At 37.3% G+C, this 25,182-nt stretch overlaps 1 protein-coding gene across 2 annotated transcripts in view; it reads right to left on the bottom strand.

Moving 5' to 3' along the window:
• Window positions 1-24,198, bottom strand: part of usp33 (ubiquitin specific peptidase 33) — a 42,067-nt gene extending 17,869 nt beyond the window's left edge. Inside the window, exons 1-15 of one of the 2 annotated variants that reach the window (XM_039661234.2) lie at window positions 23,911-24,198; window positions 20,359-20,446; window positions 18,789-18,842; window positions 18,594-18,656; window positions 11,864-12,004; window positions 11,087-11,192; window positions 10,926-10,995; window positions 10,730-10,843; window positions 10,547-10,625; window positions 7,260-7,662; window positions 5,941-6,075; window positions 5,663-5,775; window positions 4,937-5,104; window positions 2,353-2,525; window positions 13-83 (exon numbers count right to left, since the gene is read on the bottom strand). In XM_039661234.2, coding sequence (XP_039517168.2) covers window positions 13-83; window positions 2,353-2,525; window positions 4,937-5,104; window positions 5,663-5,775; window positions 5,941-6,075; window positions 7,260-7,662; window positions 10,547-10,625; window positions 10,730-10,843; window positions 10,926-10,995; window positions 11,087-11,192; window positions 11,864-12,004; window positions 18,594-18,656; window positions 18,789-18,842; window positions 20,359-20,442 — 1,774 coding nt within the window. In that variant the 5' untranslated portion in view covers window positions 20,443-20,446; window positions 23,911-24,198. The remainder of the gene's footprint in view (window positions 1-12; window positions 84-2,352; window positions 2,526-4,936; window positions 5,105-5,662; window positions 5,776-5,940; window positions 6,076-7,259; window positions 7,663-10,546; window positions 10,626-10,729; window positions 10,844-10,925; window positions 10,996-11,086; window positions 11,193-11,863; window positions 12,005-18,593; window positions 18,657-18,788; window positions 18,843-20,358; window positions 20,447-23,910) is intronic. The other variant, XM_039661236.2, reaches the window with a different exon arrangement.
• Window positions 24,199-25,182: the final 984 nt, after the last annotated feature.

Here is a 25,182-nt window from a genome sequence, read left to right on the forward strand (position 1 = left end):
GAAACGTCAAACCTTTTAGTTCATCCCTGGCAAAAAAGGCAGCCAGACAGTCCTGCAGCGTGACCACAGGCCCCCAGAACCAACTAAAATCAATGAGCAGAAATAAACAATCGTGAACAATTATTCAAAAATAAAATTAAATAATTTTCCTTGGTCTACAATGTAATAGATGCTTATATACAGGGAACTAAAATGAACACGCACCAAGCGTCAAAGAAGAGTTAATTTCAGTGTTGGTGAGTCGATGAAACGTGTCAATCACCAGTTGGCTGTCAACATTTTTATGAATTCTAAGGCCGTGCCGTGTGCCCACCAAAGCGTTTTTTTCACGTGCCTGGCGTATGTTTTCAATTCTTTTCAATGGGAGTGCCACGTTTTTTAAACGCCATGAGCATACCGAGGCGCTGAGCGTTTTTTTTACGCTGAAGCGCCGAGCGCCCAGCGTTTTTTACTGGTCGCTGGGAGTTGAAAAATGTTCAACTTTGGATAAAACGCAGCACTCATCACTGTCACTTTTTACCCAGCCGTCCAACCACAGTTGAGGAGGGGCGGGACTAATACCACAACAACCAACTGTCACAACATTCAACTGCTGCGGATATTCTGTATCATAGCAACGAAACGTCTCAACAGAAAAAACGCTGCGCTGAAAGACGCTCTCAAGCGCCCAAAGCACGGCGTCTTCAGCAGAGCGTCTAGCGTTTTCAGCTGGCTAAAAACGCTTTGGTGGACACATGGCCTAATAGGCTTGCTGGCTGCTACTAGTTGGTGTTCAGCCACAAAACTGTTCCATCACGTGATTTAAAAGCAAGGTGAAAACAAAGGAAAAACTCCAACGTCCCACTTAAGGTGATACTAGTATTACAGCTGTTGTCACACATTAACTGGTAAGAAAATTTCCTCACCGTCACATCCCTCAAATATAACGATGCAAAATTGGGAGAACACGAACCATTTAAGCCGTGCCAATTGAAATATTCAAACTCAAGACGACCCGAAAGGGAACTCAATTTGTCAATTCGAGCGATGTGTGGTACTTCAATACTCAACTAAGCGGTCTTTTATGTCTTCTTGAGCTTGAACACTCATATTCAAACAAAACCATGTCAAAATGCCCACCGTGGCAAGTTCTACATAAATGCGTCAAAAAATAACGTAAAAACCCCCTGTCGAGTGTAAATTGCTTTAAAGGTGCATTGCGTAACATGTTAAAAATAGCCGTTTTTCGAACCCATACATGCTTAAACAATTGTCTGATGGGCTGAATGAGCCCTTCTCTGATCACTGCGATTGCCTCTATAATCCTGTACAGTGAAATAAATAAGAGGGATTCGGGATGGAGTTTGAGACTGGGCGTGACGTCATGCGCGTTCACGCTCACCTGGCTATGTCTGGCAGGTTTGTGTATTCACCGCCATTCCCCGTATCAGCGATGACCATTCGAGCGATAAAAGTAGAAGATGGATTCAAAGAGACCGGCTTGTAGTTCATTCCAAACCCCAACACAAACCCCACTTAAGACAAAGAAAATAAAACTTTTGTCTAGAGCCACCAAAAGGGCCAAATTGGAGTCAGACAGGCGTCGGAATAAGACGAGAGTCAACATTGGGAAGGCTTTCAACAAATGGACGACTCCGATCTGCTCTAGGGCTCAAGCGGGATCCTCAGTCTTTTTTTTTGATAAAATGGTAAGATGTAGCCCAGTCTCTAAAGTCTGATACGGCCAATCTATGTGTAATGCTTTAGCGTAAGCTAGATAAGTTTGCAGTTTTGCTTGTCGCCAGAGGGGGCATAGTTCTGCAAAAACTCAGAGACTTGTGCTATGCACCTTTAAGACAAACCATGTGTAAATGTATGTATTTTCGCCCTTAAAATGGCAGTTTACCAAAGACAGTCTCAAAAACGTGGGTTGAAACCACCCGTTTTCTACATCATAAGCATGTAACCAATCCCGTCAACCTGCGGGACGGGGCTTTTCCTATCATTTTTTCTAAGGATGCTGATTTTTAGAAGGCAGCCATCTAACTCTGAGATGGCGAATGAGAATATGGTTTGTGTAACATTAGCAACACAATATTAGTTGTTTGATAACCTAGTCAAACCAAAAGCTAATCATATCAATTACCGTTGAAATTCTGAATGGATTGTATATAGCCTAGAAAGCACGCAAAAATGGCTCCCTTTAAAATCACTAAAAGCTTTCACTAATCACAGTTCGCAATTTTAATCAATGAAGTAGCCTACATTGAACAATGAATCTCTTATTTACATCCTGTACTCAAGCACCCCCGTAGAACCAGGCTTTCTCTTCCTCTGAATCCAAGTTCTTCCAAGTTTTTGGTTCAAACATACCTCTTGATATATTCCATGACGAAAGAAATCCAGCCTTGAGGGGCGTAGGCTTCTCCACAGGAACCTGCCTTGACAAGAGCCGTCTGGTGGGAGGACGAGTGCAGCTTGGCAAGGTCCTCTTTCCCTGGGATGGGCAGAGAGATGTCCTGGAAGTTCTCCAAAGTCACCGATACCTGAGAAAGGAAGGACGAGTAACAGAGGAGCCTGATTTAAAATGCTAACTCCAACTACTGCCAGGAATGATAACAGTGATGAAAATAGCTCTATTGAAACAAAAATATCATCATGATGGTCAAGCTTTGTACAATTTACTGTATTATCACTGATTATTTTTCATATGCAAGCAGGGCTGGACTGGGACAAAAAAAAAAGAAAAAAAATCAGCCCTGAACACTTCTACGTGCATTAATCTGCATGTAAATTACTGATTCGAATTTATTTACTATCAAAACCCAGAAAAACTATTAAAATAATAAGCAAAGCAAATGCAAATGATTTTATCAGGCTTCATTGTAAATAACTAAAGGTCTTAATTTATGTGCCACTTATTATTCGAATAGAAATATTAATGCTTAGGGTATACTATATAAACTATATAAATTATATTTCATGAGGTACAACATCACTGCGAGGTGTCCCAGGACCTACAGAAGCCTAGAAAACAGTTCACTGTTCTCTGCAACTTTGTCAATGATCACATCAGAGTCAAGAGAGAAAAGGATGTCCCTCTCTGTTGCCATCAACATAAAAGCTTCCAAGTGCTCTTGTGACAGCTTGCTTCCGAGTCCGGTTTTAATGAATTTAAGTGTTGGAAATGTGCGTTCACAGGCAACCTGAGTGATTGACAGGGTGAGCAGGAACTTGTATGCCAGACCTAGGAGGTGGTAGGCATTTGACATCAGATTGAACCTCCCGAGAATCTTGTAGCAACACAGTGGACATTCATTACACGAGGAACACTCTTTGCATCGGATTTCAACCCCCTCATCTTCGGTCTTGTCTTCCAATGTTTTGACCTTGTACTCATCGAGTGGATACATTTTCAATTTTTTCAACAAATTTCCCTGCAGCTGCTTTGACTGAGGAAAAGTCTCTTGAAATGCTTTTCAGGCTTTCATATGTTGCCATTACCATTCTGTGGGCAGACAAAATATCCATTCCTTGTGTTTGCAGGTATTTGGACAGTGGTGATGTCTGCTCAAATATCCCAAGGAAGGTTTGTGCTGTCAGTATCATCTCATACTTAAGCAGAGCCTCAACAAATCCTCGTGCTTGAACGCGAGCAGTTGTTTTCATGGTCATATCCTCTTGCATTGCAAGGACAAAGACAATTATCTGGATTTGCAAATGATGCAAACATTTTCCTGAGAGCATTATCTTTGGCCCCCCACCTTGTCTCGCCAATTGGTGAGATTCGGTTCTAGTGCTTGCCCTGGCTCTCACTTTCCCACAAATTCATCCTTTTGTATGACTCGCGAAAGAACACAGCGACATCATTGAGAACTGCAAACAGTGAACCACTTTCTATTACTGTTTGGGTTGTGTCAGCCAGAACGAGGTTTAGTACATGTGCATAGCCCCAAACATGCACTTGATTTGGTGCCACTTTGGACATCTGAGTGGAAAAGCCTTTGTATTGGCCTTGCATATTAGACGCACCATCTGCAGCATGTCCGATGCACTTGCTCAGATTCAAATTGAGCTTTTCAGCAAGCTCTGAAACAAGACTGACAAAATATTGTCCAGTCGATTCCTTACACTTGACCATGCCGATAATCCTTTCGGGAATATTGTCTGTAACATATCGTACGACAACAGAACACTGGTCTTGTGAGGTGATGCCTTGTGTGGTGTCAATCTGAAGTGATTCTTTATGTCTCTCACGATGGTCTCCTGGATAAGCTGCCATGGTGTTAATGACAGAATTAATGGTTCTTGCAGACAGTAACGAAACCAGGGAACCTCTGGCTTTTGCCCCAGTTTGATGAATCTTCTTGGATTTTTCAATGCATTCCTTTAAATGCTCTTTTAGACAGATGTCATACTTGCTTAACAGGACTATAATTTCCAAGAAGTTACCATGATCAATATTGAAGTCATCAAGCATGTATGCAGCCTCATTCTCTGACCTATAGCTAAGGCCTCTTTTGCCAATCATCTTTACATCAACTCCAGTACTTGTCGTTTATTTCGGATTTGTCTCCTGTGTGAGGACAACTGATCTTTCACATCAGATTTAGAGGCATTTAAAAAGTATGCATCAGCACAAGTTTTGTCACTTTTCATCTCTAAGCGCTGATGCACATGTTTCCAGTCTGTCATACCAGTTATGAAGGGAGATTTGTCAGTTGACTTGGCAAATGCTAAGCAGACAGACCAATGTAACGCATGACGTTCTTAGCGGTAAGTAAGCCACCTTCTATTAGTGCCATCCTTGCAAAAGAACACTTTGCACTACTGGATTACTTGATGTTTGTTGAGGATGATACTCAAAAAAAGTCTTTAAGCTTTCATGGTGGGGACGAATGTAGTAATCAATTTGTTCCTTAGTGTTTTCACTTTCCTCTACTGTGTGTGTTCTTACTTCTCCGCTCTCTCCTATTCTTCCATGTACTCTATCCTCTACTCCATCATGTGTTCTTTCTTTTCCTCTGTCTTTTTTCCACTCTTCTCTCTCCTGTCTACTCTCATCTTCACATTCCTCTCCTGCCTCATGCCGTCTCACCTCTGATGCGGACACACTGGCCCTAGCCTGAATAAACACAGATGATGTCACAAATGAACAAAACTAGACACAATATGTTCTAAACACTGCACCAAAATAAATTTGACAGTGTTTCATGTTCTTACCCAGGTCTAAAAGGCTCAAATTTAAGTTTATAATTGCAAATAATGAAAGTATTGTATTGTTTCTTTAAATTAGAAGAGTATGCAGTAAAGAAAAAAAAAACATGTACCACTTTTCAGAATAATTACAAATGGAACATTTTAGGACCTGTTGTTTAAATAAGAATAAATTGCTTTCATGTCACACCACATTTTTAGGGTTTTCTGACAACATACAGTACAACCTGTAGCTTATATGTGTTTATTGATCCATCAACATTTGACCTCGGTTTTTCTAGTGTTACACTAATAATAACGTCATACTAAATTCAAGTCTAGCAGCTAATCTGCAGGAACTTCATATATCAGTCTATCACAAGTACGTTGTCTTCTGTTATTTTTAAAATGCTTTTCTCTACTAACTGAAGAATCAAATGCTCGTCAAAGCGAGGTTGTTTGGGTGAATAACACACAAGTCACTCACCCGATCGCAGGTCAGACACTGAACTGAGCTGACAATGGTGCCGTCGAACACTTCAGAGATGATGCTGCGGTATTTCCTCTGCCGCTTGCTCTTAGGTGGGTTGAACGAGGGTACTGTCAACACGACATACCACAACCATTTAGGATCAATGTCTAATCTGTTTCAGTTCAGGTTATGGAAATAAGCAAACAACAATAAATAAAAAAAGTAATACATTTAACTAAACTAATATCTAAAACTAGTTTATTCCCGAATTGATTTAGCCGGAATTCTGGTACCTTTCTTATGAGTTGAGCTCAGGTTTGTCCACATGGATTTGGGGGGACTGCAGGACAGTCTAGATGTGATTCCGTCATTTCCACAGGGACTCTGCGGTCTGACGCTACTGCTGACATGGCTTTCAGGTTTTGAATCTGAACAAAGAGGAAACACAGAATTTGGTCAAGAAAAGCAAGCAAAACATTTGCAGACAAATTAAAGAACCAAATTCCAAAATTCCTCATTCTAAACTTTTTTTTTTACCTCTGAGCAAAGAACAAAAAACTAAAAAAGATTTTCAGTGAGTATATCAGGGCCTTTAGGGATATCAGACTGACATGTTAATATAACAGGGCTGGGTATTGACACAAATTTCACAATTCGATTTCGATTCAAAAGCTTGCAATTCGATTCGATTCCGATTCGATTCAATATTGATTATTTTGGATATCAGTTACAATAAATGGCAAACTTTCTCAAGGAAATCAAATCTCTAAACTAATGCTGTAAACTATGGGAGTCTAGTTGTAGCCTATAGGCTTCATTATAGCCTAATATAAAGGTAATAATGAACTGTTTTGTAGCTATACAAACACTTAAATTACACTTTGATTTATTTTTATAATAAAAATATATATGAAATATAAACATTTAAATGGTGTCTGTCATAAAAACTTGCCAGATTTATTCAAATATGCATTAAATATTGAAGAACATTAAGATTATAATGCATATGTAATATGGTGTATATATTTAGCAAAATGCTCCTCTCTAGAGTTATTTTTTTCTAGCTGACTAACGAGTTTATGTGGGTTTTCTGAGGTAAACAAGACACAAGACGTCTTTCCACGGTTGAAACGCTGATTGAGCGAATCAATGTGACATGATACGGATTTCGATAAGTTGAACTCTATCTTTTAACACACTTTCAGATGCTCATTCATGTTTATTTTGCACTGTGACTGGTATTATTAAGCCGGAAGAAAGATCAGCGCTGCTGCTTCTCTTAAGCTGCGCCAGAGCGATCTCACGCCACAGCGCCAAAACGTTATTTATGTATTTGAATTTCTAAAGAAAATGGACGTAATTTGAAAATTGAGACTTTGTTTCATATCAATAGTAACAAAGGACAAAGATTATTGTGAGTTTTTGGATGCGCGCAGCCGCGATACAATGTTCCATTCATTCAAATGAAACAGGATGACTAATCGATTCTTGAGATTTAAGAATGGATATCGGTTCGTAAAAATGAGAATCGATTAATATCGAGAAATCGATATTTATTACCCAGCCCTATAGTATAATTAACTTCATTTCATTAACGTCTTAATATGTTCACCTGAAGTTCGGCCCTGAGCTTTAATGGCTCCTTGGCTGCTGATAATTGGCCTAGACTCGGTGGTCGTGTCCACGTCTTTATCCAGGTCACAATGGGAACCGGCACGGTACAGGTTGTTGATGAGATTTTTCTCTTTCTGCCAATCCCGGTTGTTTTGGTTCTGCTCAGGCATCAGCATCTCAGCTTCGTTGATGTCTTCTGGGACTCTGGGGCCTTCGCTTTCGGCATGATCGCTGCTGCCGCACGACTCACAGGACTGGAAGTCGTCTGATTGGCTGTGGTTGTCCTCGTCAGGACTCTCATCCATGACCACAGCTTGGTTTGGGTCCTCGGGTTCAGGAATGAGCTCTTTGAGCTCCTCGTGGAGTTGGTCCATCAGACAACGCAGGAACTCCTGAGAGTCCTTAGGATGGAGAGAGATTTTAGTGTTTTACAAAATAAGAACAATAAAAGAATGTTTAAACTCTATGCTAAGGGCCGTTCACGCCAAGAAATGGAACTATAATGCTAACAACTTGACTACAAAGTTGTAATAATCGTTCTAATTCAATAAGAATAAGGAAGTTCACTCTACAGAGGAACATTATCATTAAATTCACTTTCAGCAAGCCTTTTTTCAGCTGATGAATGATAAAAATATTGACAACTTCGCTTAAAATAAACAGCACGTTATAATGGACGCTTCAAAAATTATTGTTATATTTATAGATATTGTTCTTGGTGTTAACCAGCCTTTAAAGATGCACTCAGTAATTTGTTTATGTTGCGCTGCCCAATATAGCAATATCTTGGACTTGCACTGCCATCTAGTGGAGTGGATGAATAAATCAAACATTTCCAGCGCCTGAAAGACATTATTTTAAGCAGTCCTGCACGATATGTGGAAGAAAACTAGTTATCGTGACCACAAATTAAGAACTCCCCGTTTATTAAATTGTGGTGGCATTTTTTATTCACATGCTCCCTTGTTTCAGTTAAATCCATGTTTAAATTTAGTTAAATTGTGGCCGAATTTACTTAATTCGTCTTAATATCCCTGGAAAGTGCCTGGAATGTGGCATCAGTCCATCTGTCGCTGTTTTCCATGTTTGTGGAGTAAGCCGTGTTTACACAACTTTTTAAAAATGGCCAATCAACGTACAATTACATCACTGATCGTTCCTATTGTGTGGGTTAAACCCTACTTTAATTTAGACCACCAAAAGGCGTTCCTTCCTAGAACGACATTTTTTCCCAGTCCCTGCAGTGCGCCAAAAAGTGGGTACCTCTGTCATTAGTTATAGTTACTAAGAAAACGTTCCTCTAATGCGAAAGCCTGTATTCATAGTCAACCATTAATTATTCTGCAAGTCTGTCCAATAGCAGGAGGTGATAGAGAAAAAATTAGCAGATATATCTGCCAGTATTGATATCTCGGCCAGCAAATGACAAAATTTACATTTTTGGGTAAACTATCTCTTCAATTACATTTGTCTTGTAGACCTGTCCATTACATTTGACGGTCAAATCCTGACGTGTGCTCTGACAATGACAGTCACGCACACAGTTTACTGGTATTATAAAAAGAATGCAACATTCATGAAGCATCCCTTTTATAAATCAGAGATTAGCCAGAGACCCCATCACCATAGGAACAGCTGAAGCTTATGAGAACATTAGTCATTACTGGCTCATCCACATGGCAACAAAGCCAACTGGCATTCTAACATCCTGATATTAAAAATCCTACAACAGAACACAGCAAATTAGACCAGAAGGCCATCGCTGTATAAAGTCAATGCAACACAAGAACAAAGGGTTTCCTGGCTGTATGATGATGTCAACCAATGCCCATTTCCCTTCATACTTAGTAGAGGGGTTGACTTTAAAACAAGGACTTCATTGACTGAATGCCCCCTCTACTGGAGTCCACAGACTGAGTCTGAAAATGAGATTAATGCTTCCTACAGTCTCTGAAAAGCCTGTGATGGCCCATTCATGTCAACGCTAATTCTCCAAACGGCCTTCCTCTCCAGCCAGGCGTGACAATAGATGTGGGCCACAGTTTGAATCAGTTTGTGCTCCATATAAGAGAACAACATCTCTCATATTCAAGACTAAAACATGGTCTTTACTTTTTAAATGCAGATGGAGGACAAAGTATGGCAAGAAAAAGGATGAAAAAAAAGAACAAAGGCTATAACAGATGAAATTCCCTCTGCTAGCAGGATCATTCGAGCTTGACATCATCTGTCATTGGTTGAAATGAAAGGATAGTGCCGCCACAAACTCATGCCATTGGTTGACTAATTTTGGCTGGTCGGGGTGAAGCTAGTTCTCTCCGAAAATGTATTTTTATAGGAATTTACGGGCCTATAAAACATGAATAATTGAATAAATCTAATCAAATGAACAATGAAAATACAATAAAACAGGCTTTTTGTCAATGTGCTGCACGACAGAGTTTAATAACAGGGTTTCCACATTGTGGAAGTCATAGGGCCTTACAGTTCCCAAAATGTTGTTTTTCATATCGTTAACAGACAATTTTAGAGAATTTGCCTACAATTAATATATTAGTTTTAGTGTATTGGATGGTACTGGATATTTCATAGTGGATAATAATTCCTCCTATTTTTATATTTAGTTTACCCTTAAACACTAATAATTTAATAACACGTATCTTTAGCAAATCTTAAAATTAATGTTTTTCATTCTGTACATTGTAATGTTGTGATGCTTAAATTCACAAAAGCAACTGTCATCAACAAATGATTTTAGTTTTTTATTGTGCATAAATTGACCAAATAGAATGAATATTTTAAAATACACTAATTTTCAAAAACTTGGAGTCTGTAAGACTTTATATGTTTTTGAAAGACATTTCTTATGCTAAACAAAGCGGTATTTATTAGATAGAAAAATTGAGAAATAATTACAATTTTAAATAACTGTATTCGATTTTAGTATTTTCAAAATATAATTTATTCCTGTGATGTCAAAGCTGAATTTTCAGAATCATTACTCCAGTCTTTAGTGTCACATGATCCTTCAGAAATCAATCTAATGTGCTGATTTGAACAATTCTTCTTATTATCAAAGTTGAAAACAATTGTCTCATTTTTTCAGGATTCTTTGATTCACAGGGGAAAAAAACAACATTAATATAAAATATAATTTTTATGAAACATAAAATGTCTTTACTGACACGTTTGATCAATTTAATGTATCCTTGCTAAATAAAACTCAAACTTTTGAACAATAATATAGGCCATAATATAGGGCAGAATAGTAATAATGGTGAATACCTGTTGGGAATAACCACGAAACATTGGGTTTACAGCCTTAATGCCCTGGAATAGATTTGTGGGAACAACATAGGAGTTCCTGCAAACACACACACACACACATGCACAATAAAACTTTAATGAAAACTAGTTTCTTGAGGAAACAATGAGAATAAAATAGGAAATGGCACAAGACGAGTGTACCTGTTTTTGTGCCACAGGTCTGTGATGAGTTTCTGATAGCTCTTGCATAGCGCTGGCTTCTTGTCTGTCTTCACCAGACCGCCACAGTCCAAGAAAAACTGAGTCAGTGGAGGACTAGAAGAGAAACCAAAAAGAGGGAGTGGAAGAGACTGGAAGAGAACAATTACAGCACATGAGCGATTTCTGTGGTTCTTACCAGTTAGAGAGCGCCTGGAGCGCTGCATTCATGTAGCAGGTATTGCCGATGTTCTTCAGTCCAGTCAGACCTGTGAGGAGAAACAGGTGACCAGGTTCAGACTAACAGTGTTTGCAATGCAGAGCAAAAGCACAGAACTCAAGACATGAGAGATGAAGGACCTCTGGTCCTCAGTTCGTCCTCCTCCTCAGTTTCCATGTCCAGGTCATCACAGTTTCCCGTGGGAGGGATTCTCAAGGAGGTGGGGCTCCCGGGAGCTTTGGAGTCCTGAGAGAACAGAGATGATCAACAACAGCACACCTTATGCAAAACAGCAAACAAGAGTACTTGCTTGCCCATAAACGATGTTCACAAAATCTGTGGCCTCAAAATTAACAGGTGTGCTGTCTTTCTTTAAATTAAATTAAAACAATCAGCTGAACACTGATAATGTTCAGCATTCAAAACATAACTGAGAAATATTATGTCATTGTAAAATCTGGACAGTTTAAAGCTCATAACCATATTTTGTTGTTACTTGAAGAGTGCAGTGTTATTTTGCATCATGCAGTGTTTGTCATGAAAAGGCTACTGAGTAAATGTCTGTTACTTCAATAAATTTAAGGTAATTCCTATTTTATTTGTATACTTTTTAATCATTAACTTTAAAAGCACACTCTTTTATGACTAAAATAACAGTCAAGGGTAAAAAACAAATTCCCAAAAAATAAAATGGAAAAAACGGAATTTGGGAGGAAAAAATAAATAAAACGGAACTTGGGAAAAAATAAAACGGATTTCATAGGGACGTATAAGTTTGCACTGCAAAGACGCCGTTGCATATATATATATATATATATATATATAAATAATGGGAGGATTTTACCTACGCAGAACCAAACTTTCACACTATGTTTTGCTGCTTTACATTCAAAGGAAAGCCGCGTCAGAGCTCTGACCTGTACTGGAGAGATGGGTTTGGCAGAGCTGGGTGAGTGTGTGTGTGGACCCAGTTTTCTTTCCAGGAACACCTCCTTTGTGCAGGCGTAGCACCACACTCTCAAAGTGGTCAGATTCACTGTCAGGTTGTGCCGCGTCTCCTGGAAGAAAAAGGAACCGTGCTTAGGTGGACATGTGAATGACAATAAAAATGTACCTACAAGTTTAACATTCAAATGCAAAAAAATATATATATATAAATCACAAATTTAAACCACATAAAAAATAAATAAAAGAATTAACAAAAAAAATAGAGCTGTACTGTCCCAGTCGATGAATTTGTCGATACGTTCTAGCTCGACCAAAATTCTTATTGGTCTATTTTTTGCCGTGTTCATTTCATCAGTTTTGCCGTGCTGAGGCGCACTCATTTCATCAGTTTTGACGCGCTCATTTCAACAAGTGGAAAAGCACTAACTTGTAATGGGTGTTTTTACAGGTAACAGTCTGTCTTCAAAACACTCCTTTGTTTTCACCATTCTTTGGATTAGCCCAACCCACTGCCCACTGGAGAAGCGAGACAGATAAGTAGGCCATAGAAGGTTTGATGCTGAATATTATGTATTAATTGTGAGAGCGTTTAATAGTCAGTCCTCTTCTAACATGTCAACAACAAAGAAATCGACAGTGTGGCAGCATTTTGTTAAAATTGATAACGGGGAAAAAGGTCAAATGCAAAGTTTTCAAGCAACAGTTGCAGAGTACAAACTGATTCAGAGTCTCTATATATGTTTCATCACCTCCAAACTGTGACCTAAATCCATCATCACACCTGGCTGGAGAGGAAGGCCATTTGGAGAATTAGCGTTGACATGAATGGGCCATCACAGAGACTGTAGGAAGCATTAATCTCATTTAGTCTGTGGACTCCATTCAGTCAATGAATTCAACAGTTTAAAAGTGGCAAGCTAACTTGTCTGCGTTAGCTTGCCCTGTCTGTTTTCAGTAGGCTATATTAACATATCAGAATTTGCATATTTCAATGTTTTAGTGTGATAACCTTACTTTTTTATTTGTTATTTGAAGCCTAATGCGCAATCGCGCTGTGCCGACTGTGTGTTAGTTTTAAGCCTAAAATGCTTTATTTTTCAGTAATGCACTTTATTTCGTTTCTGCTCTTGATCTGGTTTAATACATTTTTTTTATTAAAGTGGATGTGCCTTTTGTGTTTATTTAGAGTAAAAGCTTTAAGTTAATAGTCTATAGTCTCCTAAGCCTCCCTCTGTGTGAGGACATGCACAGTGCGGCTGAAATGATAGTGTCTGACAGTTATAACTTATGTCAAAAATTGTTTTCTAAATTATGTTGCATATTCCTCAACAGTTCTTGTGATATCACTAGTTGAAAACATACTATTTTCTATTTTCAGAAATCATAGGCTATTATATTGCGCAGGCGCACGTGATGTAACGCTGTCAGCGCTGACAGACTCGTGTGTCAGACTCATTTCAGAGCAAAATAATTAAGACAAAAACAATTTTAATATACTGCAAATAACCTACTAGTTTTTTATGTTTATTTATATTTAATTTAGACAGACAGCAAGGCTACCAAGTACTGTGGAGCTAATTAATTTAATAAAGGTTGTTTTTTTTTCTAACATAATTTTAAGCCGATTTTTAGATGAAAATTTTAGAACTTTAGTTGACCAAGATTTTTTTTTTTTTTTTTTTTTTGCTTGAGTACAGCCCTAGAAAAAAATACTATAACTTAGCCTGGAAATCCAGTCCAAATCTGAAAGATTAAGGGTCTGGCAATGAGTAATGAAAATTGCCCAACTCGAGGGGCGGCACCAAGCATGCATTTGAAAATCTTCCAATCCAATCACAATCACAACACACCCCACATCCTTAGCTACCAGCGGAGCTAACTGTTAGATTAGACTCTTGCCGTATCCGTAACCGTACTCTCGCCTCTGGCCCACCTATTTCAGATACACCGATGTGATTGGTGTAGCTCGACTACAAGGGCATAGTCAATGAGCATCATTACTCGATTCCAGAGTGACTCGCTAAGCAAATTCAAAATGTGCTCTCGTGACAACTCTGGATTTCCAGGATAGCTATTCTAGAGATGCACAGTATGTTAGAGTCCATGACAATACCATCAAACCATCTATCAGAAAGAGGAGGACGACGAGTGGAAAGAGGAATAGAAGAAGAATGAGAATGAGGAGAAGGAAGAACAGTTTAATTTCCTCATAATATACATTTGCACATCACCACATTTTCAATGATTCTCAATCTCAAGCAAGCAGTTTGCGAATCCTGCATTGAACTCTGAGATTTGAGAAGCAGTTGTCAGTACAATAAAGGGAACACAGCAACAGTTTAGGATTACACTGCTGGGGTATTGTGGTAAAGATGGATTTTAACCAACCACCGATTCTTCACATGCTCGTCCTTGGGCAGTGCATAAAAACCGTCTTTACAGTCACATTGCAGAGCACAGGGTCTCCCTGACATGATGCTGTCCAGTCTCCACAGGAATCAGCTAAAGAGTTTTCCCTGGTGTCTGTGCGCGCAATATGCCAACGTTTCTTCTTGGCGTCACAACGAAACGGCTTATGACTCGTTTGAAAAACGATTCATTTCATCGCCTCAGAGTCGACTCTTACTTCTGAAAGACAATAACTTTATATACAGTGCACTTTCAGATTTAAAACTTTAATGTTTGAAATAGGATAATTAATCCTCCTGAACACACTGGAATTATTTTTAGTGCCCTTCTGCGTGACAGATTTAGTACATTATTCACTGAAAAAGTGTCTCAGTATCCGGGCATTAACCCATTGTGCTGTGCCTGATGATGATCCAAGCATTATACCTTTATGTACAGCTGTCTTTGAAGATTTTATCCCAATATCTTTTACTGATTTGTCAAAGACGGTTCGATGTGCTCGACATTCGGTCTGCTCCTTGGACAGCCTACCCGCCAAGGTGTTCAAAGATTTGTTAGACACGGTTGGACCTTTTATTTTAAACTTGATAAATATGTCTCTTTCAGCTGGGTACATGTTTAAAAAGGCTATCTTACAACCTCTCTTGAAAAAACACAATTTGGACCCCTCTGATTTGTCTAACTAAAGGCCAGTTTCTAAGCTGTCTTTTCTATCAAAAGTCTTCAAAAAGCCCAACTTCAATTCCACCTTAATTCTAATGAGTGAAAAAATTTCAGTCTGGTTTTAAATCCTGTGACAGTACAGAAACTGGTCTTTTAAGAGTTTTTAATGATCTTCTTTTAATTTGTGATTCTGGAAGCTCTGCTGTGCTAGTACTAGATTTGACTGCAGCGATTAATACGGTTAACCATAAAATTCTCGTCTAGACTCGAGTCCTGTGCTGGCATCACAGGCACTGCTCTGAAATGGTTTCAGTCTTATCTGTTAGACAGATCTTTTTCTTTTAACCTCAGGCCCTTTCACTCAATGAAAACCCTGATTACTAGTGGGGTGCCTCAGGGATCAGTTCTGGGCCCAGTCTTATTCTCGCTTTACATGCTGCCCTTGGGATCAATCTTCCAAAAATACACCATCTCTTTTCATTGCTTTGCAGATGATGTCCAAATTTACTTACCTTTAAATCAGGGTATCTCAGGCCCCGTTTACACGATGGGAAAACACAGATATTTCTCTGCGTTTTGCCCTTTCATTTACACGAAAACGCCGTTTTTATCACTATTCTAAAAACTCCGGCCAAAGTGGAGATTTCTGAAATCGCCGGTTATGTGTTGTCGTGTGAACTGGGAGAAACGGCGTTTTAGGTTCTCTCTTGTCGTTTCTGAGGATTCTGATTGGCTTGAATGGCTTTATCCTTAACCCCTACACTGCCGCCTATAGGTTTGGCATAGTTATGATGGCGCTCGACAGCGTATTTATGCAGACGTGTAAACGATGTTATTTTTGAAAACGGAGAGGGGGAAAATATTTGTTTTGCTGAATACCCGGCTTTGTGTAAACGTGGCCTCAAACTCAGTCCTGGAGGGCCACTGCGCAGAATATTTTCATTCAATGTTACACACCACATGAAAGGTCATTTTCAAAAATCCATAATGGGGTACTTTAAGAATATCACAAGTTCTGGATAAAATCAAATCAAATTTCAGCTCAAAAATGGCAAAGTTCACCAAAACATGTGACTTTGACTACTGTGGGGCAATACAGTGTACCAACAACAATAAATAAATGTTTGAAACGCCAACATTGAAACTTCAACATCAGTGTCTTTCTGCTTCCCAAATAAAAGCAGCTTGAGTACAATGATCTCCTTCTTGCACATATAATGCAACAGAAAGACTCTTAAAAATGTAGGGTGAAACAAAAGTGTATTGCAACAAAAATGAAAGCGTAGTGTGGAAATGGCGAGTGGAGACGTTAGGTCAAGGTTTGCACACACAGCGGTGGCTGAGGGGTCTATGCATTATTCATGTGTCTGGATTGGCTTTCACTGCGGCACCACAACTGGTACAGACAGGGGCAGATAAAACATTTATGAGAGCTGCACCAAAATACAAGCCCTGCCAACATCCGCCACTCCGACCACACCGACTGACAGGATGTAATACATGCCCATATCTAATTGAACTCACAGCAAGGCTAACATAATAGAAAACTCATCTACATTATACATTGTGGTATACGCACGTGACCCAGGGAATTTACATGATTGAAAAAAATAATTAAATAATAATCATCTTTGTGTCTACAAAGACACTTGCATTTCCCTAATGGGAAAATAAATAGCCTTTGTGATTATATGTAAGCTTAAACTCTTAAAAAAGGTGGTTGCAAGCAAGAGAAACACCACCAACCAAACAGGAAAACTCATCTACTCACTAGTCCGCTTTCACTGTCTCTTTTTTCCCACTTTCCACAACTTCTGTCTCTCCTACAGAAACTACGAAATAAGCTTGTGCAATTTACATATTAATGAGACAACGGAAAAAACATACGGAGAGCAGCAGCTTTCGTTTCTGCTCTGAGCCGCTCGGATCATGCCAAATGCTTTGAGTGCGAGTTAGAAATCAGGAATGGTGAGAGAACATTGTGCTTGGTAAGTTTTTCATCTTCAAACCAAGATTGGGTCTTAAATGCCGACAAAGCTCAAATACCGTCTGACTAGCTCGCTAGTTTACTCAGTAGGCGGAGAGTAGATGGTGTTTTGTGGCTGTTAGAACTCACTGGGTCACATGAGCGCTTGGACTACAAAAGCATGCATTTTCGACTACCTCTGGAAGCTCAAAATGTTTTAGACCCCATTTACACCGGGACGTTTTAGCGACGTCTGTGACCCGATTATCCAAAACACATCTTGATAACAGGTGTAAACGGCCTTAAAGGGGAAATGAAGCGGTGAATCAAGTTTACATGATTTACAAGATGGATTTCCAATATAATCAACAATTATATAAGAAACATTACAAATGTAAACATTTAGAAGAAAAAAAGAAAAAAACTTTGTATCTTTCGCCGCCATGGCGCCGCCATTGTGCAGGTGACGTCACGGGGTTGGTTGGCTCAAGTTTAACAGGCTCTGGGCATTGAAAATCGCGACATCAAACTGTGTTTATACCAGTGTTTTGACCGCGAACGACTAATGTTAGGTACAGATATTAGACAAAAAGACGACGTCTCATGTTATATGTTGACAAACTGCACATAGAAACATTGTTCGCGATGTCTGCCGTCAGTTTGATGTCGCGATTTTCAATGCCCAGAGCCTGTTAAACTTGAGCCAACCAACCCCGTGACGTCAACTGCACAATGGCGGCGCCCTGGCGGCGAAAGATACAAAGTTTTTTCTTTTTTTCTTCAAAATGTTTACATTTGTAATGTTCCTTATATAATTGTTGATTATATTGGAAATCTATCTTGTAAATCATGTTAACTTGATTCACTGCTTCATTTCCCCTTTAAAGGTGGTGAAGTTGAAATCATGTGACTTCCGCCGATTGCATTTAGACTTCAAGATTCATAAAAGTTGTGTTCATTTGCAAAGATTTTTACGATGAACCAAACGTGAAAGAATCATAAAAGTGTGTTTGTTTCATTGCTTATTTTCTACAATAGCCAATGGAACCCTATTGGGTTTTTGTCGAGGGAACCAGGGTGATGTCTACAAAAATACATCTGCAGTACATCCTTGCTAGAGGAAAACCATTTAGTTGAAGAATAAAAAACCTGACCTGCATTCTGTTTACTGCAACAAATGCAGGTTATTGTGAAGGAAGTATGTCTGATGGCCATCTTCTCTCAGAGGTTTTCACACAGACACACAGGGGCTTTGGTAATGGGTAATAATCAGAGTGGGCTTTAGAAGGGAGTGAGATCCCACTGGAGCGCTTATTAATAATGGATGAGTTCAGCCACAGGCCAAGCTGGGATTCAAAACACACTTCAGTGATTCATCTCATCATTCAAGCCTCGGTCAAATTCAGAATAACAGGCGTGAAATCAACACAGAGTGACACGTGTGATCAGGGATCAGATCCACCGGTCTAGATCCACATGTAATCGCTATGAGGGTCACACATCAAGTCTGAAATGTACAATGACAACTCACTGTGGGTGGAAACGTCACAAGCTGCAGGTACATGTATTAAACGAAATAAAACATTTGTAAAATACTATAAATAAAAACGGACGTAAAAAGGAGCTAAGAAATGGTAGAAACAGAGAATACGATGACTAACCTGAGAGTGGACAGTGCTGTGATCCGCATGTGACTCTCCACAGCCAACATATGAACAGCCGTTCTGAATGAGTGATAAACATCAAAAGAAAAAAAAAGAAAATTTTAATATCAGCCATTTATTGGGGAAGTTTTTAAGGTATAATGTTAAAACGCAGTATTTTAATATCGGTGCATCCGTATTAAACAAAATTACCTCTAGACAGGCCCAAAGGTTCGGTCCTCCGACTTTACAGTCTTGGCACTGACCCTGTCAACAAACACATTTATACTTTATTCAATGGGAATGCAATAAATTGATGAAAAGTGAGAGTAAGTGTTACACTTTAGATTAGGGTCCAGTTCTCACTATTAACTACAGCTTTTGCATCAATAAACTTGTTATACAGCATATTTGTTTAGCTATTGGGTGACTTTAAAGAGACAGTTCACACTAAAGTTGTTCCAAACCTGTATGAGTTTCTTTCTTTCTGTTGAAGAAAGCCAGTAAGCATTGATTTTCTTAATATTTCTTTATTTGTTCCTACTACGGAAGTAAATGGGGTCCATCGAATGTCTAGTTACCAACATTCTTTAAAATATCTTCTTTTGTGTTCAACAGAAGAAACTCATACAGGTTTGGAACAAAATGAGGGACAGCCAATATCCTAATAATATGCATGCTAATAAGCAACTAGTTAATAGTGAGAATTGGACCATAAACTAAAGTGTTACCAAGATTTCTATTTCAAATAAATACTGTTCTTACGAACTATCTATTTAACGAGGAATTCTGACAAACATCTATAACCATTTCCACAAAATATTAAGCACAACAACAATATATCCTTTTACTTGAGCACCAAATCAGCATATTAGAATAATTTCAGAAGGGTAACGTGACACTGAAGACTTGAGTAATGATGCAAAAAAAACAAAAAAATACAACAACTAAAAAAAAAAATAAAAAAAAAATCAGCCAATACTGGAAAAACTCCATTTTAAAATAGAAAAGTTATTGAAAAAATGATAACTATTTCAAAATATAACTGTTTTTATTGTATTTTGATCAAAAACATCCAGCCTTGGTGAGAACAAGAGACTTCTTTCAAAATCGTACTGATTTTGAAAAACTTTTGAATGTCAAAATTTTTGAAAATGTGTACGTACAGCAGCTCACAGCTCTGCAACATGAACATATGGGAAAACAACTTCTATTAAAGGGATACTCCACTTAGGCTCATTTTACCACTCCCCCAGAGTTAAACAGTTGGGTTTTACCGTTTTCAGATGTATTCAGTTTATTTCTGATATTTAGAAGAATATCACTAACCAGACCGTTTCTGGTCTCATTGACTTTCATAGTATATTTTTTTCCTACTATAGAAGTCAATGAGACCAGAAACGGTCTCATTACTGATATTCTTCTAAATATCAGAAAATCGTCTGAATGGATTCGAAAATGGTAAAACTCAACTGTTTAACTCTGGGGGAGTGGTAAAATGAGCCTATTTCTAAAAAAAGTGGAGTATGCCTTTAAAAGATACAATCTTCTTTCGCCAGCAAGCAATTAGTGGTTTAGTGCTTTAGACTATAATGGAGAACTAAACACTGATTCTAACCCTAAGCTCTTATTTGTCAGGAAGCCACACATTATTAGTGCAACTTTACAAACTCCAAAAGAGAGGTCATTGCTTTCTCAATAATGCACAACACATTTGAGGAACAAGACATGGGCGGAAGCAATGATACGATAAAGGTTGCGACTGGGTCTTGGTTTGACTCACGTGAGACTTCTGAATGAGTTCTTCCTTGGTGATCTCCCCCACACACTCCAAGTGAGGGCAGTCATTGTTCGACGCTCCAGACATCACTCTTTGGGAAACGAGAGAAAGATGAACACATCAGTAAACTGTTATTTCAATATCAGCTGGGATTTGATTATTAAAACACATCAGAAATAGTGACAAACACAGTGAATTTGTAGTGCAAACAATAAGTCATCCTAGTGTGTATCAAAATGAAATCAGAGTCCATCCCCTTTAAACATGAACACATGTGGTCAAAGGAGACGCATGTTATTACCCCGTGAAAACAGCAACCAGGATGAACATCACCAAGAAATGTCAAGAAACCATAGAAAGAAAAAAAAAAACAAATGGGCAAGACCAAAAAAACAATGGCATAGAAAAATGGGCCAAGCCAAAATTGGAAAAATATTAAGTGGTCTTTAAATGGTCTTCTTAATTTTAATCACAGGTCAGGAAATTAGCAAGAATACTATTTAAAATATTTTACATAGTCTTAAAAAAATAAATAAAGTAATTTTTTTGTTCAGTTTCCAACACAACTGTAACACAAACCCCTTTTTTTTAAAATAAGGTCTTCAATAAACATTTAGTTCTTAGTAACAGAATAAAACCACAGGCAAAAAGCAATTGAAGGTTTTGTGCATCTCTTTACGCAACAGAGACATCTGTATCAGGGTTAAACACACTGGACAGATTCCATATTGGCCAAGCGGACTAAATGAACACACTACACACACTTGGGTAATATAGCCAAAGTATTACGCCAGAAGCAAGTTAGACCAGTGAACTTCAATAGCCCAAAGATATCCGTCATTTCGTGAATGATGGAATAACCTCTTGCCAATGTGCATAGCATGGAACAAGAACATGTTTATGAAGTGTGCCTTTGTGAAAAATTACACTTTCAAAAGGAGTATACTTATATATGGAAATAATGCACTTTAAAAAAAAAACGCTGGTGTAAAACAAATGCAATGTTTTCTGAAACATTTGCAAGGGATTTGCAATTCACAGGAAATGTGCTCTAGTTTAAATTTATATTAAATGCAAATAGTTCTTAAGAGTGATTTCAAGCAAGACTTAAGTACATTTTTAAGTCAAGTGAGACTTAAGTACATTCTTAAGTCAAGTAAGACTTAAGTCCATTTTTAAGTCAAGTAGGCTAAGACTTAAGTAAGTCATGTAGGCTAAGACTTAAGTACATTTTTAAGTCAGGTAGGCTTAGACTTAAGAACATTCTCAAGTCAAGTAAGACTTAAGTACATTTTTAAGTCAAGTAGGCTAAGACTTAAGTCCATTTTTAAGTCAGGTAGGCTAAGACTTAAGTTCATTTTTAAGTCAGGTAGGCTTAGACTTAAGAACATTTTTAAGTCAAGTGAGACTTAAGTACATTTTTAAGTCAAGTAAGACTTAAGTACATTTTTAAATCAAGTAAGACTTAAGTACATTTTTAAGTCAAGTAAGACTTAAGTACATTTTTAAGTCAAGTAGGCTAAGACTTAAGTACATTTTAAGTCAAGTAAGACTTAAGTACATTTTTGAGTCAAGTAAGACTTAAGTACATTTTTATGTAATTTCATTATTCTATTGTCTTTGAAATATGGTTATAGTGTACTGCTGAATGTACTGACAAAAAATTGTGTGGAATTAAAATGTAATGTCATTTCTATTGACATTTGTGAATTTGTAGTGTATTTACATATAGTATGTAGCCACATTATGAATAATCTGCGATGTAGTATATACAATTTTTTTTTTTTTAAACTTTAAAAAAAAATTAAATGTAATATTGAACAACACACTACAGTTCAGAAATTACAATCTAGTACTTAGATGTGTTTTAGTATGCAAGTCAACACATCAAAATACATGTTTCACAAGGGTAATAAAACACTCCCATGTCTTCTGCCATAAATCTACACAATGGCACTAAAAAAACAAAAACAAACGTTATCTGATTCTGAGGCTTCAGTACTCAATCTATAACCTGAAGCCTAATGCATACGGGAGCATGTACAGTCGGTAGGACTGTGCACATACTATACCGAAACTCCGAAAGCAAAAATAAGATCATAAAATTGTATCTTTAAAAATCTACTGACAAACCAGTTTAGCAGAAAAGGCTGTTTACAAGAACGCTAAAAGAGCAGATGAGTTTCAATAAGGCCACACTGTCAGATGAGATTGATACCTAGAAAATAATATTAATTCTCTGAAAATTAAACCATAAGCATAAGACAATAAGTGCATATGTATTGTGTAATTAGCTCTGCTCCATTTTATATGGCTGGATTTCCCAAAGGAGCGTTCACAAGGGAACTGAAGGAGGTTAGTAAGTTTAAAGAAAGCTAAACCTTTATTAAATCAGGGGTTTTCAATCTTTAAGCTGACACGGACCCGTCCCGAATATGATCATCAACATATGAGGGAAACCCGATTATTCCAAAAAAAAAAAAAAAGAAAGAAAAAAATAGTATATTTCATTCAGTGAACAATTAATAATAAAAAATGTGTCTTAAATATTATTTGGAAAATATTTAATTTCAATTAAGTTGCATATTTGTTTTTTCTACTTTTTATAGCACTGTTATAAAGTATTTATTATTTACTCGCTATCTTATTTTAATGTCAATTTTCATGAACTCTTCATTTTAATGGCATTATTATGATTATTTATTTATTTTATAATCTTGCTTATTTATTTATTAATTTTGAATATTTTTACTCTAAAAATTTCCACAGATCCCTTAACATTACCTTGCGGCCCCTTCATTCGATGAATTAAATCATAAAAAAATGTTAATATAAATACTACTAATTAAATAAATAAATCATTAAATAAAAACAAATCAAAATAAAACTTTTCATTAATAATAAATTATTTACCTGCATGACCATAAACCCACACCAGAGAACAGCAAACATGCAAGAATACTCACATAGCATTGTGCATTTATGTAAGTAACATACATTAATGTACAGTTTAGTTTTTTATATTAATTAAATGTTCCAAATATTAAAAAATACAACAAAATATATAATAAATGTAAAAAAAAAAAAAAAAACAGTTGCACACTAGGAGGGCTTAATGTAGTAAAGTACAGTTCAGTGCTGTACAGTAAAGGGCCTCAGCTGTGTGTGTGACGTCACACCAGCATTAACGCGTCAGCATTAGCCAGAATATTCGCTAGGCTAGTTAGCAACTAGCTGCCTGCTGCCTGTCACGCACATACTTCAACGCAGTTTTTCCAACAATTACAAATCTTTCAATAGTTCCAACCACACGAGCAGCTGAAGTCCCTGCAGACTGTCACTGAATGAGGTGTTTAAATGTGAATGAAGGGCAGTAGAAGGCGTGTGAATGCGACGGGCTAAAGCTAACGTCACATCATCTGACAGCTCATAACACAGAGTTGACACTGCACACAATCAATGCGCAGGTTAATATTCACTTAGCTGGGGGAAAAGCTTTAAATACGCCATATTTCAGATCGCATGCAGCCGCTGATATAATAGTAGTTAGCTCACCTCTAGGGAAATGGACGAAGGTTTAAATATGGATCGATTGTCGCTTCCGATCTGCTGATGGAGAGAGTGGCGGTTAAAAGGTGACGATCTTTCGGCGTGTGTCCAGCTACATTATCTGTAGTATTCTTCCGTTAGCAGAAAGCGGTTTTCAAATGCCTGCCATCATCGGACTGTTTAATTTCAGACTGGAGCTACATGGTATGACACATTCAAACAGCCCCTTCCGGTTTCGCGGAGTGATGGTCAGATTGAGAGAGTGAACGCCGCCTAGTGTGGACGAGCGGAGCGACTCAGCTGGGATCTGACTGTCCCAGCCCAGACGCCCCCGTGCGTACACAGAGAGAACTACACCTGCAGGGATTTTTTTTTTTTTTTTTTTTTTTTTTTTTAAATATCAAGATTTACAAACGAACATGGCTGCATAACTTCCTTTTCTTATATAGGATACAAAGAAAATATAGCCAGAGGGAGCAGCTCTTAATACAGCAAGAAAATAAATGTAGTCTAAGTACAAAAATAAGGATATTTGTAAGGAAAATAAACATTTAAAAAATAAATGGTAAGGAATTATGATATAACATACATAATAAGGGGTGAATACAGTCTTTGTTCATCCATTTATGTCAGTTGAGAAGAGTTTTAGGGAATACCCACAGGGATTTTTTTAGATGCCACAGACCCCCACATCTCATCAATACCGTACGAGGGAGGCACCATATCCTAAAAAGTTATTATTTTAATTGTATAATAATTTAAAATGTGTGAACTATTCAGTTTATGTTACTATTACATCATTTTTTTTCTAATCACACTGTAGACTTTGGTGTATTTTATTAATATATTTATTTTTATCAAATTTATTAGTTTTATATCATTTATTTATATCACGTTTACTTTATTTTATTCGATTTATTGTAATTGATGTAGTTAGTTTAATAATCTTGTATATTATATTATTCTACACAGCATTAGTTTTATTAAATGCAAGTTTTAGTCATTTATTTAGTTTTAATTTAACTAAATTGTATTTTTTTAACAATCACATTTATATAATTAGTTTAAATACGATTGTATTTACTTATTTAATCCAATGTATTAATTTTATTATTTTATAAAATGTTTATTTAATTTGTTTCTTGTCTCTTATTTTAATTTAAATAGAATTGTGCATATTTATTTATTTTAATATTTTTAGTCAAAAACTAATTATTTATATAAAATTTAATTTATTTACTTTAATAATTGTAGTTATTTAAGTTTTATTTATTTAGT

Source organism: Pimephales promelas, chromosome 5, assembly GCF_988280905.1.
Source record: "Pimephales promelas chromosome 5, fPimPro1.hap1.1, whole genome shotgun sequence".
NCBI classification, from domain to species: Eukaryota; Metazoa; Chordata; class Actinopteri; order Cypriniformes; family Leuciscidae; genus Pimephales; species Pimephales promelas.